This window comes from Tinamus guttatus, unplaced genomic scaffold (genome assembly GCF_059628265.1).
Source record: "Tinamus guttatus ecotype Peru unplaced genomic scaffold, ASM5962826v1 Tinamus_guttatus_pri_ptg000716l, whole genome shotgun sequence".
NCBI lineage: Eukaryota > Metazoa > Chordata > Aves > Tinamiformes > Tinamidae > Tinamus > Tinamus guttatus.
In genome coordinates this window covers 3746576-3766687 of record NW_028289250.1, presented here as the reverse complement: position 1 = coordinate 3766687, position 20112 = coordinate 3746576, and the positions used below count along the sequence as shown (strand labels likewise).

At 40.9% G+C, this 20112-nt stretch overlaps 1 protein-coding gene across 1 annotated transcript in view; it reads left to right on the top strand.

Moving 5' to 3' along the window:
- The window catches only part of UTRN (utrophin), a 303290-nt gene that overhangs the window by 105817 nt on the left and 177361 nt on the right, over positions 1–20112 (top strand). The window contains exons 47-50 of the mRNA XM_088537058.1: positions 401–518; positions 4151–4356; positions 5756–5910; positions 9941–10130. Of these exons, the coding sequence (XP_088393184.1) occupies positions 401–518; positions 4151–4356; positions 5756–5910; positions 9941–10130 (669 nt within the window). The remainder of the gene's footprint in view (positions 1–400; positions 519–4150; positions 4357–5755; positions 5911–9940; positions 10131–20112) is intronic.

The following is a 20112-nucleotide window of genomic DNA, read 5'->3' as shown; positions in this document are numbered from 1 at the left end:
TAGTGAAGTAATAGCAAAGTTTTGTGTGCAACATACTGTCTAACAGACAGTTACTTTTTCTACTGCCCTTCTCTTGTCTAAACTATTTTTGTTTTTAATGATCAGAGCTTAGTAATTCGAAAATAAACAATGGAAGAATGGAAAAGAGGCAATCTTTACGCTAACTGGGTAGGCTGTGCAGCTTAACCTGGGCATCTGGAGTTTTAGTAACTGTCATTCAGAGCACCTTTGCATCTTGATGAATTGCAAGAGCATTGTGACCATTTAAGGGCTGCAGTTGTAAAACAGTAAGGGTCATCTATCTATAATGATGCATACATGTTTCATCTCTCAATAATACAGGTATTGTTAGTTAAATCCTGCTTTTTGTACTACAAAATTGCGTTCTAATTCTCAACAGATAACGAAGGCGGATTTGGATCAGCGACACCCTCAGCTTGATTCTGTTTTTACCTTGGCTCAGAATTTGAAAAATAAAACTTCCAGTTCAGACATTAGGACAGTGATCACAGAAAAATGTAAGTTCCCCAATTCTGTGTTTGCAAATTCAATAGTCTGTTAGTCAAACATAGTCAGTAGTTCTATGGCAGTCAAATAATCTGTTTATCTTTCTCTTAAACTCTTGATTTTAAGCTTAACTGAAGTTGTTTTTCTTAAATACACTGAAAGTGTGACAGTTAAATGGCTTTCACCATACCACTCTAAAATTCAAGGAAAAAGGAATTACCACTATATTTGGTGAGGACAAATTTGGAAGGACAAGAGTAAATAATTTGACAGAAATTTGAGATTTACTTTAAATCCTTATCACTTGTCCTGCATCTGTTATTCATTGATATAAAAAGTACAATGTGGTGAAGAGTTCATTATGTGAAATGGATGAATGCGTAAACTCAGAAACTCAGACTAACTTCATGTTCATGCTTTTTTTTTTCTTTTTCTTTTTTTTTAAAAAATCTTGACTGAGAGGTGGTGCATTTTCATGTCACTGATCTGCACTTTGAGATTCCATTTGTGTTACCAGTAGTCATGCCCGTACAGGAGAAGTGAGAACCGGTGTACACTGGATGCATGCATGCCATGCATGAGGCTTCCAGAACATTTCCTTCATGTATATGAAAATTTGCAGGCTGTCATGTGACATAGATGAACTTAAAAAAAATCAAGGCTGCTTTATGTACCTTGTTACTCTAAATGCTGAGAACTGTTCTTATGTCCTACAAGCTCTTAGGGGTCAGCTACATGTTAGTAGATGAAGCCTAATTACTCTGAGAACTACAATCACAGAAAATAGAGGAAAGTTTCCTTACCTGAACCTTCTCTCATGATTAGTATGTGGACATTGGGAGTTAAAAAAAAAAAAAAAAAAAAAAAAAAAAGTCTCATCAGGGATTCTTTCAAATCTTTCCAGCTTTGATACCAGCCTAGTGCTCTTGACTGGTTTTTCTAGGAACCAATCTATTGAACGCAAGGGCAGATTCTTAAGGTAGTGAGAATTTAAATTCACTGTGTTGTGGCCTGTATTGCTGGAGGCTGAAGAGTAGGGAAGTATGTCAGCTGTAAATAACTCTATTATGAGCAAGGAGTCGAAGGTGGTTTTAATTGAGGTGAGATTAACCTGGGCTTTCAAAGGGAAAAATATGCAACACAGTCAAGCAATATTCTTTCCATATTAACTTTCTGTATAAACTTCAAATATCTATTCATTGCAGGCAAGTTGCTATTGAAGACAGCTCTTTCTCAGGAATATTTTCTTCCTTGCAGGATTGCAAGGAGAACTCAAACCCTTGGGAGCTTTTTCTCCATGGTTCATTAGCCAGCTCAAAATGCTACAGCGTTCTTTCACTCCTGCTGCTGTTTGTGAAAACAGCACAAACAGCTCTTGCAACAGCTGCCAATTTTCTTTTGAACATACTATTTATTAAAAGTAGTAACGTGTTATGTAAAATTTTGGCCGTTAGACTCATTCTTCTGAATTCTCATATTCAGTATGATCTATACCATACCTGAAAATTAATCCAAAAGTTCCCTGTGGCTAGAAATTGCATCTGTGTTGCAGTTATATGTCTGTGTATATACATACATATGCACATATATACATATATATGTATATATAAGTGCATATGTATACATATATAGAGAGAGCGCGAGCTGCTCTGGCACTTGAGCTTGACAGGCAGTCAGAGTGCGTTGTGGAGCCATGCAGAATGCTGTTAAAAGTAATCCTTAAGGAGAGGAGAGCTTCCAAAGCAGATGAAGCATAATGACTTTGAATGCTCGTAAAAGATTTAACAAAAAAGGTAATGGTAAAGCCTTAACATTGTTGCTTTGTGAAAGATTAAAGTGCTTTGTGTTTCAAGTATGTTAGCTTTCAGATACACAAAGTAAAATGACATACTAGCTGGTAAAATAAACATGAGTTGTTTTACATATTGCCTACCTGTTGCTGCTGGCCATATAGGAATTGAAGATAGGCATGAAAGTACACAACACATTTTTCTAATAGAAAAATGGGATCAATGCTATCCACGATTCAAAACAACACTGTTTTATGTATGGGAAAATTGAAAGGGAAGAAACTAACAATTCCTGTGGCACCTGGACCTCATGGCGGCGCCATCATGTTTTCTTGAAACTCATGAGGTTAGCCAAGGTAACGACTTTCATCTCTCTGTGTGCGAAGTTCCTAAATACAAAAGTTCAGATTTGTCAGAAAGGAGCTTTCCGAGTGTTTTTAAAACTAAGTGCTTGTGTGGGTGAATAAACGAGGCTTGCGTTTTCCTGCGAGTAACAAATAAGGCTGCTGTTAGTTTAATTAAAATGTTCTCTTTGAAAATCAGCGGTGTAACCTGTCTCAAAGTTGAGGTTAAAATCATGCAACACGTTGGTGAAATGACACAAAGTGGCCTGAGCAGACGGGAGCAGAGAGAGGGGATTGGAGCCTCTGCGGAAAGGCTGTTTCCTCACGGCAGCCTCTGGCCCTGTGGCCAGCCTGTAACTGTTGATGTTGTGTTGTCAGGAGTGTCATTTTAGTAAAGTGTTTCACTGTGTTTATTAGGATAAGATATTAAAATAAAAATGGCATGTGTTTTGAAAATGAGGTCATCTAACAGCTGTACTTCAGAAATTCAGGGAGTTTGTTTTGTTTTATTTTCCTTCTTTTCTTTACAATTCCTTTTTCATTCTTTCGTTCTTGTAATATAATGTGCCGCTGCTAACTGTTGTGGCAGGTGATAGGAAAGACCTTCTGTCAACTGCCAAGTAATGCCTTCTCCCCTCCCTCCTTCCTACACTTTTAATGACCTGTAACTATTAAGAAATATTTTTAACACTGTTCATCTCGCTGTGACAGGCAGGGTTAGGGCTGCCCCGGCATGCTACTTTTTCCCCCCCCATGCTCTTGCCATGTTGTCTTTTTCACCCTTTGCTTAATAAAGGTTAAGGGCTGGTGTGACTGAACATGTGATGTAACTTCCCTTAGTGAGGGATAAACGTGATACTTGAAGGAAACAGAATGTGATCAATAACTTTTCTGTTGTGCTGTAAAAGCTCCTTAACTTCAGCCTGTAAAAACTCATGGTGAAATGGAAGCATTAAAGCAGGCTGGTACTCGGATGTTTCTGGCTTAGCCCAAGCTGTGGGGCAGGAGCTTCAGCGTGCTGCTCGGTGAAGCTTATCTCGCTCCATGTAGACTACACGGGGCTAAACATGGTTTATTTTATTGGTTCATTTATACCGTTTTCAGCTACAGCAATACAGAGGTGATTTGGTGGTATAGCAAACTGCAGACTTGCCAGTCTGGACCTCAACTTGTGCTCCTCAAAGGCCTGCCTTTGCTTATCTTCATAGTGGAGCTGTGGCCAACTGGCCACCAAAATATGCCTTCCTGAAGAGTAAAAGATCACGGGTTTGAAATCTCCGAAATTATTTGTCACCTTGAGCTTGCCTGCTTAAACACAGGCAGCCAAACACCACTGTTTCCTGTGCTTCAGTGAATGCATAAACTACATGGGGAACTAGAACACCGAACTCTGAGAGAACTTTTGGCAAATCAGTTGTTTTATTTGCTCCTTGGCACGAGGCAACTGCTAGGCGAAGCTGCGTGGTGGCTTTGCGGCCATGTTGTGACTGCCTTCCTTGTGCCCCGCAGTGGAGAAGGTGAAGAGCCAGTGGGACGGCACGCAGCACGGCGTGGAGCAGCGGCAGCAGCGGCTCAAGCACATGCTGGCCGACAGCGTGCGCTGGGACGAGCAGCGGCAGGACGTGGAGCGCCTCATGGAGCACGCCGAGCTCCGCCTGCGCCTGCTCCTGCAGGCCCCCCGGGAGGCGCTGGCCAAGCAGCTGGCGGACAACAAGGTCAGGCCTCCGCGCGTCTCCGTGTTGGGCCTTGTACAACAATCTGTGTCATATAAGATTTAATTGTAAAATTGATTTGGTAATTCTCTCTAAGGATTAATATGCCGTAAACTCTTTCTCTCTCCCCCCCGCTCTTCTTCCTTCCTCCCACCCTCCTCCCCTAATCAGACTCCCTGGGAATCATTTGTAGGGGCAGGGAAACGGGTGGCATGTGTGCATGTTGTGTCTCTTCTTAGTAAGAAGTGTAATTTAAGTCAATACAGTAGCAAATAAATGATCAAATACAGAAAATGTGAACCTCAGACTGCTAAAACTCTATTTGTGCAGTCACAGGATTGAGCGTGTGTTACTTCACGAAAACCTACTAGTGGTAGTAAGCAAATTCAGGGATGGACTAAGATACCTAAAAATATATTCATTTTCACTTCTGATGGGTCCCCTGGACAAGTTTAGCACCTTTTTTCCAATCTTGCGCACTCTTTGCTTTTTATGTCAGAGCAAACCTGCTGTGATAAATCAATAAGTCTGATGTCCTTTCTTCCAAGGGCTGCCAGAAAAAGGACAGGCTCTCGGAGACACAGGCTGAGAACTAAAGAGACAAGTCAGTTGGGAGGGGCTCTTATCAGTGCTACAAGGAACAGGCTGTAATAGACTTTAAAAACCAGGTGTATATATAGTCACGGAAGGACAAGATAGGAGTGCAGCTGGGTATGGAAAGAAGCAGAGGGAGATATGGTCATGAGATTTCCTCACTAAACTATTGCCCTATTTTAGTAAATAGTAAAATTGCTTGCTTTTCACTGGCTTTATTTAAACCGGAGATTAGAAATAACCTGTGTCCAAATGTATACAGTACAGAGAACATACAATATAGGTGAAAAACGTATAAATGTATAAAACCTGAAAATATACACGTATATAAAATGCATACTTTTCTCCAGAGTTAGAGATATCTCAAGAAGGCTGAGCCATGTTATGAATATCGTGCTACAAAAAATTACAATATTTGACGTGTTTCTTCATTTAAAAAAAAATCCTGCAGCACACTTAATTTATGTCACATAAAGCTTATGGTTGTAGCACCGTTCACATAGTTTAAACTTACTCATTCTACTAAAAATATAGAAGCACTTTTGCTTCCATTACCAGTAAAACACAGTAAGATATTTCAAATTTCTTTGGCAGTTCTGAAAAGCATAATTTTTTCTCATTTATTTTTGAATTGGTTGGCTCATTGTCAGGACACTATCTTCTAATAGTTCTTTGTTTTAAGAAAGAGTATATTCTAGATGAGATATATACACATTTATTGTAAAAGTTTTAATATGATGAAATGCATTATATGTGAAATGGTCTGATTTTCATTTGGCTCCTGTCTCGTTCTGGAATTGTTTTATAGGTGTTAGTTCAAGATTTGCATAGAGGTGACATCACGGTAGCTGCGTTCAATGATCTTTCCAATAAACTTCTTCGAGAGTATCGAGATGATGACACAAGGAGGGTGAAGGAAACCACTGACCAAATGAACACTTGTTGGGTTAATCTGAACCAAAGGTAATTAGGAAGTTTCACGCTATATGTAGCTCTTTCTTAAATGACAGAAATAGCAGGATGCAGATCTATGTGTATTAGCTTCTCTTCTCTATACTTAAATTTTTCTGCAGTGCAGATCAAAAGTCAATTATAGTGAAGCTCTTTTGAAATTTGCTTGTGATGGAAATTCCCACAGTTCATCATGGAAGCATCCTAATATCCAATTCCTGCTTAAAAAGAAAAAAAAATCAAAAAAAAGTATTTTCATAGTTTTGTGTTTTTGATGTGAAGGTGAGTTTTATGTGGATGGTGTTCTGGTTATTTCCACTGAGAGATGAGAATCAGAAGAGACAAAACTTTATACAGCTCATACAGTAAGATGATTTGAGATAGAATAAAATTGTGTTGATCTCTAAATGTTTTGAGACATCCAAGATAGGCTTTTCAAGGATTAAAAGATTTCATTATTATTTAATGTGATGTGCACACCTATTTTCATTTTTTTTTTCAGAAAACCTTCAGTAAATGGTGGGAAAAACTCTGTCATACGATAAGGTTTCCTCAGCTTTTCGCGTTTTCCCTCTGAAGTGGCCCGTAGGGGTGCACTTGTCTCCTGAAGTGGCTATTCCAGATCCTTCATTTGCATTAAGATCAGAGACTGGAGTGTGTTCTGCCTCAGATCCTCCTCCCTCTTATCAGAGCACTGTAATATTTCAAAAATGTCTTTGTCTGGATTTCTGTCAAAGTGGCATCTGGGGAATAGGAGGGTGAGGAGAAATAACTGCTTTTGGGGTTAGTAGTAACAGCAGACTACAGTCATTCAAGTTCAAGCTTTCCAGTGTTTTTTGTTAGAGACAGCATAAAACGGCCCACCCAGCTCGGGACAGGGGCCCAGAAAGAGCTCTGAGGACTCCTGCCTGGAATCCTGTATGGCTTCTATAGCCATAGCCTCTTATATGTATTTACCATACAGTGCTTTAAAAGTCCATTTTATTCCACCAGTACCCAAGCCTTGGAGAGTGCAGGAAGGGTCCTTACTTGTTCATCTAGGAGAATCACAGTCCTTAATAGCACTCTGATAGCACTATCAGGAGGGCTATAGCCATGAAGCTCAAAATTGAATCAGCTCATTTTAAAAACATAGGCATTAAGGAGATAAAGCACTCCTTCCTGATGCCGTATAAATTGGATCTCCTATCCAGTGGCTATTTGTGTTCCACTTCTATATTTCAGGATGAAATTGTAGTAATTCCCTCAACATTTGCTGCCTCAGAAGTGGGCTGCAGTTGTTGTCCAGTCTGTCCCAAATGTTTTTCTTGACTTTCCCTTGATCTCATGCTCGTGTGTATTGCAGATTTTTACTTTATGTCTGAAAAATAATTGAGTGGAACTGGAAGCTAAAACAGTGACAGGAAAACTTAAGTTAGGAGACTTAAAAGGAGACTGTTTTTCTTGGGCATGTCTTTGCTACTGGAATCTGCTTAGACCTTGTTGCCTGTCACTGAGTTCAGTGAGGTTGGCTGCGCTTGTGTGGGGCACTGCAGGTTCTCCTGGTGCTGATTCTTACATCCTGGGAGGAGCTTCTCCCCTTTGAGAGTGTTGTGACTGTGCCAGATTTATGTGAGAATTGAGTCAGCCTTGTTGGCAGGGCAAACGGTCTGTCTGCAGTGCAGAACTCTCCATCATCTTCTGCTGGTGACCTTTTCTGGAGTGAAATGAAAGTACTTGGGTCTGCTCTCTAGAGGTGTTCTTCACTACTGTCATACAGGTCCTCTTTTACAATAGTCATGTGGTCTAGAACATTAGTGGTAAAACCGGTAATTTATGCTGCTGGAGTGCAGATTTACAGAACAGACTGATTTTTCTCTGTAGTTCAAATATCATGGTATCAGTGGGACTGTTACAGAATTTAATTCTTCTCTTTAATTTCAAATAAGCACAAAGTTTGAGATATTTAAAACTTGAAAATTAAAAATTAAAACATTCTTGAATGCATGTTATTAGGTGTAATGTTCCAGCTGGCTCAATCCCTGCCTAGGACATCGGTACTTACACTTGGAGATCTAGGTCACTTTTAATGTGTTTCATCCTTTGGGGCTTCTCTGGTTTTTTTTGAAGGTCACCTTTATTTTCAGCCTGTTCTTCCCATTGCCACTCCTGTTATTCCACCTTTGGCTTTAATCCCCTGCTAGGGAAGAAATTCCCTGCAGAGGGGAGACAGTTTTGAAGTGAGAGCTCCTGCTTTTACTTTGTGGTGCATGTTTTTTCCCCTCTTTTCTCTCTCCTCTTTCTTGGTGTATTAGAATGCTCCAATTTTTCGGCTGCTACTTTGTTATTATTTTAGCCAACATATCTATCAAACAGTTTGTTATCCTCAGCATGCTTTCTTTTTATTTTTTCCCTCTCCCCTCTCTCCAGAGGGGGTGAAGCGTTGCTTCAGAGCTTCTTGCCCTGCCAGTCCTTTACTAGTGGCCAAAGCCTGGGGAGCACGAAGCTAGGAATGATTCAAGCAGTCTCACTCTGGATGAAGCAATGATTAAAACATGGCATAAGCCCAACAGTTTCTAAATTTGGGTTTGCAAAACTATGTTGTTGCAAGCAGTCTCCTGAAAATACAGTTGGTTCTGTTAATACTGAAGAATGCAAGACTGACAGAATTGGGGTTGCATCAAATTTCCTTACTACCCTTGAAGGAAAACAGCTTTTCCTCACATCTGTCCTTTCTTATGATGTGCCAATAAACTAAACTACCAGTTTAGAAACATCCTCTTGAATGATACCAAACACCTGCAGCTTTTGTTTTTTTAAAGAACATTTTAAACCACTGTTGAAGATCTTGATTCTGAATGCAGTGAGTCTGTAATACTGCTGAGCAAAACTGTCACCACAATATGGAAAGCAGAAAACAAACGTAAGAAGAATGTGCGAATGCAAATAGATTGAGTGTGTCTGGAGAAATCTGTTCAAGTCTTTCAAAAATATCAAATGCTGAGTGCTTTGGCCCTGTTTCATTTGAAAATAAATATCACTTTACCACTGAAATCTTATAATATGATTAGTGATTGAGTTAAAGTTTAACTTGGTTATTTAGCAACTGTATTCCAGACAGTAGCCCTGATAGAGGCTTCAGTACAGTATGCTGGTGGAACAGCTGGGTTTTTTTTGGTCATGGTTTGGAAAAAGGGATATTGCTAAGTAGTAGCCTCAAATGGATGAAAAGCAGCTTGTCACATTTCATTTTTTTTTTTAATTGCCAACCATAACAGTTTTCCACTTGCTTCATTTCAGTGACAAGGAATCACATTGTATCCCTGCATCTGATAAATCTGTTTTTTTTTTTTTTTTTTTTTTTTTGGAAAGCTTTCAGTGCAGTTGGTTAACAGTAATAAAAGACTTTACCTTCTACTAAATTAAATCTTTTACGATCATCTAGCTGAGATCTTTTGCCTGAAGAATCTTTTTTAAGAATGTTTGTTTTGGACTAATTGTATTGGCAGTTATAATGGTAATATATTATGCAGTATGGGTTGTTGTATCAAAAGCCTTTGCTTTTAGCAGGGAGAACCAGGAATCACTTTCTTTCCTTAGCACTTTAACTAGTACAGTACATATTGATTTAGGGAAATATTTATGCTAACTATAAAAGAAAAAAAAGCTCCAACTCGTCAATTCTTCTACTCCATGTGATGTTAGTAGATGAAGATAAGCATTCACACATGGGAATAACACTTCTAGCAGTTGGAGTAGCATAAGCCCTGATCACAGTACTCAAAAATAAAAAGCTAGATTTTTAATGAGTAACTTGTTTTCTTCCACATGCTTTTCTTAAAAGGGCTGTGAAATATATATCTAGTTAAGAACATCTGTGGAAAGCTATAGATATAACGAGAGAAACAGTGATCTAAATAATGATAAAACAAGCTGCAACAGATGTATAGTTTCTTAACGAAGAGAACTTTGGGATTTATCTTTCAGTAGCTCCATTTATGATATGTGTAATGTTGAATGCTGTGGAGGAGAATTCTGATGCTTGTTGTCATCCTGTTTTCAGAGCTGTTGATCGGCAGAATTTCTTGGAGGCCGAGCTGAGGACAGTGCAGGCCTTGCACAAGGATCTGGAGAGTTTCCTCAAGTGGCTTCAAGAGGCAGAGACGACAGTGAATGTTCTTGCAGATGCATCCCACCGTGAGACTGCTGCTCAGGACAGTGCCTGCATAAGGGAGCTAAGAAAACAGGTTCAGGTAAGAAAGTAAATAGTGCTACTGTTGTTATTTGCACTTTTCCTCTATAGCAGATGTTACAAAGGGAAGCTGTCTAATAGAGTGGCGACACCGCCGCTTATTTAAAGGTATTTGAGAATGGCAATTTAAAATTCAGAAGTTATGACAGTTTTTTCTCACTAAGGTTTGAAATGCGTATTCCAAGGGTCCGTCTGGCTGTCAGGGCTCTTAAAATTGCCTGGAGAATGACCGTGTTCAGGAAACCTGTATCTGCTTATACCAAAGCCTACCATGTGGTTGTCCAACTGAGCAATTTAATGTGATTTCCTCCAGGGAAGTATAAATCTGTAAAGCGCTGTTTCCTTGTCCTGATCTTTCCCTGCTTGCCTTCTCCCTGCTTTGCTGTGACCTAAGAAGTCATGGTGCTCGCATTTCCTTCCACCCTTCCCTTCTGCACCATCTCTCAACAGCTCCTGAGAGGGGCCTGCCTTGGCAGCCAGGCCACAATATGTGGAAACCCCAGAAATAACGGAGCAGAGGATTAAATGTTACCACTTAGGGTCCCTTCTCATATGGGGACACCCTGGCTCATCTCAAATCTAGAAGGCAATGCCTTTCTCTCGGTGTAAAGAAGAAGCTCAGACCAAAGAGGATATGGGGCGTGCAGCACCAGCTGCCCGTAACTCCCTTTCCAATCTGCCTCCCCAGGAGGCAGAAGAGCCGAGTTGAGCCTGCTCTGTTGTGGGCAGGCAGCAGTAAAGAACGTGGAGACCTGTCAGTCCTTCTTGGTGTCAGGAGAGGACTGAGCGTCACTGCTTAAAAGGGTTTTCAGTGTTTCTCTGACAGGAGTGCCCTGTTTACCTGATGTGAATGCTGTTCATGCCTCTTCTTTCTCCTGAATGTTTTACTACGTTTTTTCCTCTTCAATTATCTCCCTCCATTCTTTAGTATGGTTACTCTCTTTCAATATACACAAATTGGAAGGTTGGATTTCTTGAATGTTTTCTGTGGTCTACATTCATGGAGCTTGTGTGGCTTTTAATTAAAATACTTTTAATTAAAATTTATAGATATCGGTAGTGCTATTAAGCTGAGCATGCCTACATTAAGTGTCTCATTTCATCTGAAGTTCCTGGTCAAGCTGTCCACTGTGCTCTCGAGGTAAGGGCAGTGCATTGCGGAGGCTTGAGCCCCCGCGGGTGACGATGTGGCGATGTGCCGCTCGCCGACGCTGACGTGGTGGTCGCCAGCCAGGCAGCTCCCCTGGGGGGATGAGGCTCTGAACTGCTGAGATGGCAACGCTGGGAAGTTAGTGCGATCCTGTCTGTTGGGAGCAATGGAAGTAGGAGTGCTGGCAGGGTTGAAGTGGGGACACAGAAAACTAACAGCACGCATCAGTGCAGTGCAGTAATGCAGACATTCTTCTGCATTGCCTGGCTTGTTGTGTGCCTGGTTACACTGGGATAAGCTGTGGCTTTGCACTACGCTACTGTCCACTGGACACGTGTGTGAAGGACTTGAGCAGTTTGGTCGTGGAAGATCGATTGCCTCCTTTTCTGCGCTGCGGGTTGGTTTAAGCAGTTGCCCTGTGCCATATGAAGGGCGAAGAGCTGGTGCTCCATGGAGAGGTCTGTAGGCCTCTGTGTACCTGGTATTCTCCATCTTCCCCATGACCTGCGTGCAGCAGGTGAAATGTTGTATTCACTTAACTTACCTATGAATTCACGAGAGCGCATGTCACACTGTCATAGCTCAATGGCTTCTGAAATGAACTTTTTTATTACAGCAACTTTTAATACCCTTTTAAATCTAAGCAGAGGCTTTCGAATCGTTGTACTGAGAAGCTCTCAAAAAAATCAATGTTTCTACATTTAAATGTTTGTCAGAGTGAATTTTTGAAAACAAATTACAGCAAATTATAAAGAAAATTCTAGTCCTCTCCCCTGCAGTTTTAAGATTAAAACTGACTTAAGAAAGAAAATACACTGTTCTCTCCCCCTTTTTCAGTGGTATATAATATTATTGCTCATGGTTGTGCTTTGTTAAATAACCAAAGAAATATTTCTTCTGAATTGAACTGGTTGTAAGAGCTGTGCAGGGCTCTGCGCGCCAGCCCCTCCAGCCCTGTGCGTGGAGAAAAAAGCTTATTCACTGTGGCTTCAGGCTGGGATTAAATCTGCTGCACATAAAATGTAGTCTGCCGTGCTTTGTTTGCAGTTATACATGATGCATTTTCAAAATGGGATCGTCTGCTGAACTGGCACCCATGTGTGGTGGGGTGGGTGCCTTCCTTTGCTTTGCTGGGGCTGCCTTGGCTGGCTGCAGTGCAGGTCACTCGGGATGGTGAGTGATCTGGGGACTACTCATGCCTTGATTTGACTTCATTGCCTTCAAGGGCAAGAGCAGTGCAATGAAAATAATCCCATCCTAGCATTTGGTAGAAGGTAAAGTGGTTTTTGGTTGTTATTTAGGGGAGGAAAGTGATGGTTATAGCATCAATCAATCTTAGTACGTTCAATATCCAATTATTGCAGAGCATTTCCTGTTCCTGTCAGAGCATTCCAGCCTATGTCGGTCACCATGTGCAAAATAGATAGGTTAGAAGAGGTTAAAAACTAATTTGAAGAAAGCTGCAGAAGATGAGCTATCAAATAATAGAAGGTAGTGCTGGGGTGAGAAGCTGTTTTGCCTCCAAAGATATTATTCAGAATAATTTGAAAGCTTTGTTTCAGCATAAACTAAAATCAGCATGGCTGGCCGTGGCCTGCTTGTTTCTGTTTGCCGTACTGCTTGATCCAAACTCGTATATTGGCAAGGAGCAAGAGCAGAAGTGAAAGAAGACGGCAGGGGTGGACTTGGACTCTGTTTTGCACAACAGTCATTTGAGCTCTTGCTCTTCTGTCTCCTAGGCTTTTGTCAGGCATGTTTATTAACAGGACATCGGCCTGTGCCGATGGGCTGGAATTGGAGGGAGAGTAGGTAAGCCAAAAGCAACTGGGTGTAGGGGAAGAGTTCAAAGAGGTGGTGGAAATAAGGCAAGAAGCCAAGGCTGTGGAGATCACGGATATGCAAAGTGAGATTTTAAAATACAGAATGAAGTTAATGTCCCGTGTCCTTGAAATGTGACCATGTTTGGTGCTGGAAAACCCGAGGAGAGAACAGTGTACAAGGAGAACAAGTTTGGCGCGTGCACTGGTAGAAAAATGGACCCAGTTCTAAAAATGAGGTGGGAAGGTAAGACTTGAGGAGGTTGCGCTGACAAAGATGTGGAAGGGAACAACTTTTAAGTGGGCCTCCTCTCCGAAGAGCTCGTACCCATCCACCTGGGGGACAGAGCAGCCTGCCAGCGGGTAGGGAGCGGGTCTGCGGGCTGCGGAGTTTGCAGGTGCCTGTGGGTCCGTCACACTTCGTGGTCCTCTTAGTTGGTGCCTCTACACGGTACTGATAGATATGCCAGAAATGTGTGAATGTGTATTTATGTAACACTGTGCACATTAAATAACACCATTACTGGCCGTAGTCTCTCCAGATTCCAAAATTAGCCAAAAACCTCTTATGTTTTAACATTATGGTGATGTTAAGGGAAAGTGTTAACTTAGAAGTAAACAGGTAAATTTTATTTAGATCTTTATTCAGCAGATACTTCAAAGTAAGCCTGCAGTAATGATTGTTATATCCTTTGCCTTGGGCTATATATTTAGCGTCCAGCGAGGCAAACATTACGTATCTGTTAAAAACCTAGGAGCAGGGAAAGTGATCAAAGCTCCAGGCTGAGTACTCAGGTGATAACTTTGTATTTTTCTCAGTACCTGTTGATAATACATATATGTATGCATATACAAACATACATATATATATATTTAATTTAGTTTTACATTCTATTGGTGAAAGTGATTTTTAGACTTGGTGTTGTTTTCCCTTTGGGATCTTGATAAAAACTATGTTATAACCCAGTTTAACTCAGTTTATACGGTGAATGTGTTTCCTTCCTCAGGGAACTGTTTTTAGGGTGGGTATGAGAAGACCCAGGGGAGTCCTGCTTCTGACTGATCTCCCCTAATTCTGTGGTGTGTCCGATGGGTGTTGAGACAGATTCCCTCTTTCGCTCTTGTTCCCACGGTGTTGATCTTGGCCTCCCTGAACATTTACCCCTGATCCAGGTTAAAATACCTTCGTGTTAGCACCTCGGGGAGCAGTAAAACCCAGCGGTGTCTGGTGGTGCTGCAGTACCGCCTCAGCCAGGGGTGTGCTGGCTGTGCTGCACCCGGGCGCGCACGGAGCTGGGCACAGAGCACCTCCGTGCTCCTGAACGTCCTGCTGCAACCCTTGGGAGGCTTAAGTAATACTGCTTCGTCATGGGAAAAACATCGCAATGATGTTCACTGTCCGAACTCAAAGCTGCCGGGAAAAGGGTGGCATGTTTGGATGCTTTAAATCTGTCAAAATCCAGCTCTTTCCTAGGAAGTCATTCAGGAGAAGATTCTAACTGGAAACGGCTCCTGAAAAACATTCCTACTTTGCGGTGGGAGCGAGCATCCTTTGAGATCCCTTGGGCTAAACGGGCTTTAGGAGAGTTTCCGTAGGAGAGGCAGGCTCCCCCCGCCGTTCTCCCTTTTGTGTCGGCTAATCTCGCTCGAGAAGCGCCTGTGTGAAATCTGTCAGCCTGCAGCGCAGAGCTGGTGTAAGGCGGGCAGGTAGCCCCGAGCTCCTCTCCCGAGATCTGTAACCCCACGTGCTCCCCGCTCCCTGCACGGCCCTGCCGGAGCCGCGTTTCCTCTGGGAGCGGGAGCGTCCTTGCCCAGAGCGCGGGAGCAGCCGCCGCCGCGAGCAGCAGCAGCGGGGCCGCGCGCCGGAGCCGCTTCCCGAAGGAATCCCTCCGTGGTCTCTGCCGCTCTCGGGCTCAGATAAACACCCTTGCCTGGCTGCTTGGTGCCCTCCTGAGCGGTGGCGGGCACCCGGCTGCACGACAACTTCCTTCGCTCCCGGCAGCGCTGCCTTGGGGAAGCTCTGCAGGCTCGTATCTGTTTCTTGGGGTTGTTTTGCGGGAGAAACTTATGCTGTATCAACCTCCTTTGCCTTTGAATCGTATCAAGCCTGTAGCTCTCCAGAGCCGTCCTGGAAGAGAGCATGCTCAGAGAGCTGGCAAATCGCTGCCCAGTGACCGGGAGGAAATGATAGTTGCTCTTCATTTATAATGCAAATTCTGAGGTGTCTGCAGAAGTGTGGCAAACTTAAAATGATGGCTGTGGTGAGAACGTCTCTGCAGAAAGTTGTGGTGTTGTTGCATCGCTTGCAGAGGATGGCAGTTTCCTCCCCGCGGTACCAGAAGCTTTGCAAGGTAAGAAGATGCGAATCTTGGGGAGCACCTATAGCTGACTCCCCTATCAGATAAAAAGAAAAAAAAAGTGTGTGGAGTGGGTGTCAAAAGTACCTAAGTGTGTGTTTTAAAGCTGAAATTTTCTCCAGCATATGTTTTGTTAAAGAACACTATATATATACATACATACATACATATATATATATATATATTAAAAAAAGGTCCTTTTAAAATGTGCCAATGTGTAATTGACAGGATGGTACACTGGTTACCCTTTAAGTATGTCTGGAAAGAAACTGTTAACATTGTTTTCTTTTATAAAATGTTACTGCATCCTTTTCAGAAAAGGGTAGGCTAATTCTTGATAAATATGTTACTTTAACTCCTGGCTAGCTGTTGTGCAGAATAACTGTGTTTTTTCTTCCAGACTTGATGTTTTTGCTTTTGAATTAATGAAACTTTTTACCAGGAATGCGAGTTCAGCAGACTGAGTATTCAGCCATGTAATTTTGACTTTGCCTGCCTGTATCTGTCGAGCTCTCTCACAAATCAAAATGAGAAAAAGTTGCATGAAAAACATGTTGACATAGTTGACTACTCATATCAATATTTCTGTTGTTGTCATTTTTGGAGCTGTTTCTGATCCTGCCAGGACCGTACTACTGTTTGGTATTTTGCACAGGTGCAGTAGTTAAATACTGTAGTAATCTAAGATACCTAGTGGAAGTCTCATTTATTTACTTTTTAAAATAAAACAGGTTGATCACCAGGTATAAAATGAGTTAAGACTGTCACTGTGTTGGTGCCTGCGTGGAATGGTCATGCTGCGATGTATTATTTCACCTCGATATATGGATCCTACTTGGTAACTTTGGGAGTTATAAGGTTTTTGCTGCTTCCATTACTTTAGAACTACTTGTGTGGGTTTTTATTTGTGTGTGTGTTTTTGGTGGAACTATGCCAGAGTTTGTGTACAAGGTATGTCAGTCAAAGTGCTTGGCCATAATCAGAAATCCATTCTTTCTTCCAGTTAAAAAAACCTGATGCCTCTGTAACTAATCGTATTTGCATCAGTTTGAAATGCCTTTTTCGTAAGGACCAATATGATAATGAAACAAAGTAAAAGACTCCCTATCTTTATGGCAGGGTTTGAAACTCAGAAGAGGGTATCAGAGGGCATGCCAGGTTTATAACTTCCTCTATGAACTTCACTGTTACGGCGTGTTGGGAACGGCTGTTGCTTTCAGAAGACTTTTTTCAATGTGTTGCTGTTTACAAAGCTGCAACAAGAGGTGTATCTCCATTATGAAAATTACTTGTGAAAAGCTGTTTTGTGGCGTGCATGCAAGCCAGGCTGCCTCAGTGGCTCCCGTCTTTGTCTGTTCTGTCAGTAAACAACCCTGTTTGCTTTGGTGAATAAGGCAATCTCTTTTATTAAAGGCCTGGTCAATTTTATTTTCTTCAAAAATGCTAGTGGTATATAGATGCATTAAAGTCCCTTTAGCTACATTTTTGTGTATAAGCTCATTTGCAGCAATGCTTGCCAAGCAGGAACTGTTCAGTGAATCTTGTACTAATTATTATCAGCTAATTAGAGTGAAACCCTACTAAGTGCTTATCTATTTTGCTGAGTTCAAATCTACCCAAGCTATAGTAAAAATCTTCTCGAAAGCTGCTATTTACACATATTTTCTGTCTAAGAATCCATGCAGTGATAGCCTTGAGAATTTTGTGTGGTTTACAGCTATACTTTTTCTTTTTTTTTAATTCCTTAAAAAGTCACGCTGCCAGGTGTTTTCAGAGGTGGTCTCCTGCTCTGCTTAACTGGAGGTAGAAGTGCTGGTCTGCCTGTGGAGTTAAGTCACTCATAGAGGGGGAAAAGGGGAATCTTACAATCCCAGCCCCTTCCAGCAGGTGTCAATGTAAGGCAGTGATATATGGAGTCTGCTCATGCAAATGTTAATGCTTAGAGGAGAAAATGGCATGAAAATAGCAAATTAAAAGCAACTCCAAAAGAAAGCCTTGCTTGCACTCTGATTCAGTGCTCTGAATACTCTTGACTCTTGGCGTTTCACAGGTTGGTACCTGTGAACCCTGAGTGAACAGATAAGTGCAGCAGTGCCTAAGAGAAGTTATTTAAGTCATTCATTCTCTATTTGGGATATGAATTGTCACATCGGGTGCAGAGGCGCTGCTTCATGAGCTGCCATCTAAATGTTTCATGTGAAGTGTCTTCTGAAGCATAAAGCTGCCAAGGAAATAAACATGAAAAAAAGCACCAATGAAATATTCACTAACAAATTCATGAAGTTGGAATGTTTGCCTGTTTAAGTGCTCAATTTATAAAAGAATAAAACAGGCTTTATTATAAACTGTAGCGGGGGAAAGTCATAATTGTGCCTTTTATTAGGTGCTTGGTGTAACAGTAAGTCAAGATTCAAAGTTGCAAGTATGTTAAAAGCAGACAGAGGAATAAACATTTTGTTAAAATATGTGTACTGCATTGCTGCAAAATGTAAAGTCCAAGGTTTAAGATACTTGTCTTTATTTGCTTCCTCCTTTTTTTCTTTTTTTTTTCTTTCACCGATTTCTTCATAACAAGATAATTTTTTGACAGATGCAACTTGTTACCGATTGTGCCATGTTATCAATTCTTTTACGCTGATAGCCGTGGCACATCAGGACAAAATCTGTACATTTAGCAGCCTGTTATCAGGACAGCGAATCTATTTTTTGCTTTATTATTAACAGCTTTGTCTCTTAATATTCCATAATTCTCAAAAGAAAGAACCACAAAAATAATGTGTCACTGTTTTGGTAATGTGTGATCGTCCTTTAAGGAATATTTTCTGTTGGCTATATCCAGAGAGCTTGGACAAGAATGAATGTAGATGTTCCTGGGAACAAACTAATTGATGGGAAGAATCAAATTGATAGATCTCTTCTGAGAGAGCAGAACTACAGTGTTACGTATGAAAGTGAAGCAGAGATTTGGGAGTCTTTCTTGAATTTCCCTGATGTAAGCAGGAGAGTAGTACATCTCTCAGTCAGATAGATAAATAATAAACTTGAAATATGCATCCTATTGATGGAGCTTGACCATATTTTTGAAATAAACTACTAGCATGCAGAGTAAACTGTTGGAGGACAGAATGAGAAAACTATCTAGCAGCTAGAAGGATATTTTCTCATTTCCTTTTTGATGATTTCTTCAGAGGAACACTCTCTTTGCGGGGTGGGATGAGGAAGAACCAAGACCAAACAAACCTCTTCAAATAAAGTACCTGAAATCTTCAACCTGGTATGACATTACTTTTCACTTTTAAAGTGTCACCTGGTGACTTAGCTGAGTTATTGGCTTCCTCAGCTGTGAGGAGAAATGATGCGTCAGAAACGAGTATCTTTTTTTTCTTTAATGAAAATGTGTTCTAAAATGCAACTCTTGTGTTTTTTTTTCTGTTTTATTTCTATTGCTAGTGTTAACTTCCTGTGACATTGCAAATTTAAAAGCACAGTGAATGCTGAGGTCTGCCAAACCCCTCTTTCACTGTGGTGCTGGTGATTGACTTCCGAATGGCATTAAAATATCATTGTATTTTCAAAGTAATGACGAAAGGTTTTTTGGTTTTGTTTTGGCTATCAAATTTTGAAAAATGTGAAAGTTATTGGGAGGGAACTCTGGGGAACTATGTTAAAACATGAGTAGGATAAGTACTGGTTCCACCGATTTCTACAGCAGTGCATTTTCTAATATTTTTAGTATTTTTAATTTTAATTTGGTTTAGAAATCATTCACACTTGTTTAAATTCATGTATGAAATACAGGTAATCAAATCAGATGAAGAAGAGATGCAGCAGTAGCAGCGATGTCGCACAGTAGAACTGAACAAACCTATTTTTATAAAGCAGCTTCTGAAGTAGATTGCTGTGTTAAGTTGCTCATTGGCTGGAAAATGAAGCAGTAACCATGCCATCAAAAGCATTGCTTAATTAGGCATTTTTTAATTTTTTTTTAATGAGAAAGTAAAGTGTATACTGCTTCTGCTCTAATAGCAGAGGGGACTTTACAGTAGTCATAAAAATTGTTACAGATTCTTTTGCAATGTCAAATCTCTAAAAATGAGCCATGACATGCGTGTCAAACCACCCATCTAAATCCGCTGTAAAGCCTTTTAGAAAGGAGGAAGGCAGGATTGAAGAGTGATGATTGCAATTACATGTTGAAAAATAGTGAGGTTAAAAAAAATTTAGTGCTAGACAAGACTAGTCTTGATAAATGAGTAAAACTACTGAGGAGCATCTTATGAAGATGAGTTTAGGATATACTTCTGTAGAAAACAGCGGAGAAATGTATGTGGTAACCAACTTGACCCCAGGTTCTCACACCTGGTTCCTGTTGAAAATAGGAGCTTAGAAGAAGTAACAACATCAATGCAAATTCATGTATGGGAAGGGGTGGGATGAGACATGCCTGGGCACATGCCAAAAAAAAAAAAAAAAGGTTAACAAACAAATACAGAACTTAAAATTTTACAAGATGGCATGGTGGCACGGTGGCGGTGTTAACGAACTGAGTGGAAAACTATCTTTGGAGAAATGTGAATACCCTAAGAATGCGTATTAGTCGATTTAAAGTGGATGAAGTTGAAGTCTTTTCTGATAGGAAGTAAATGCTGGAATGCTGAA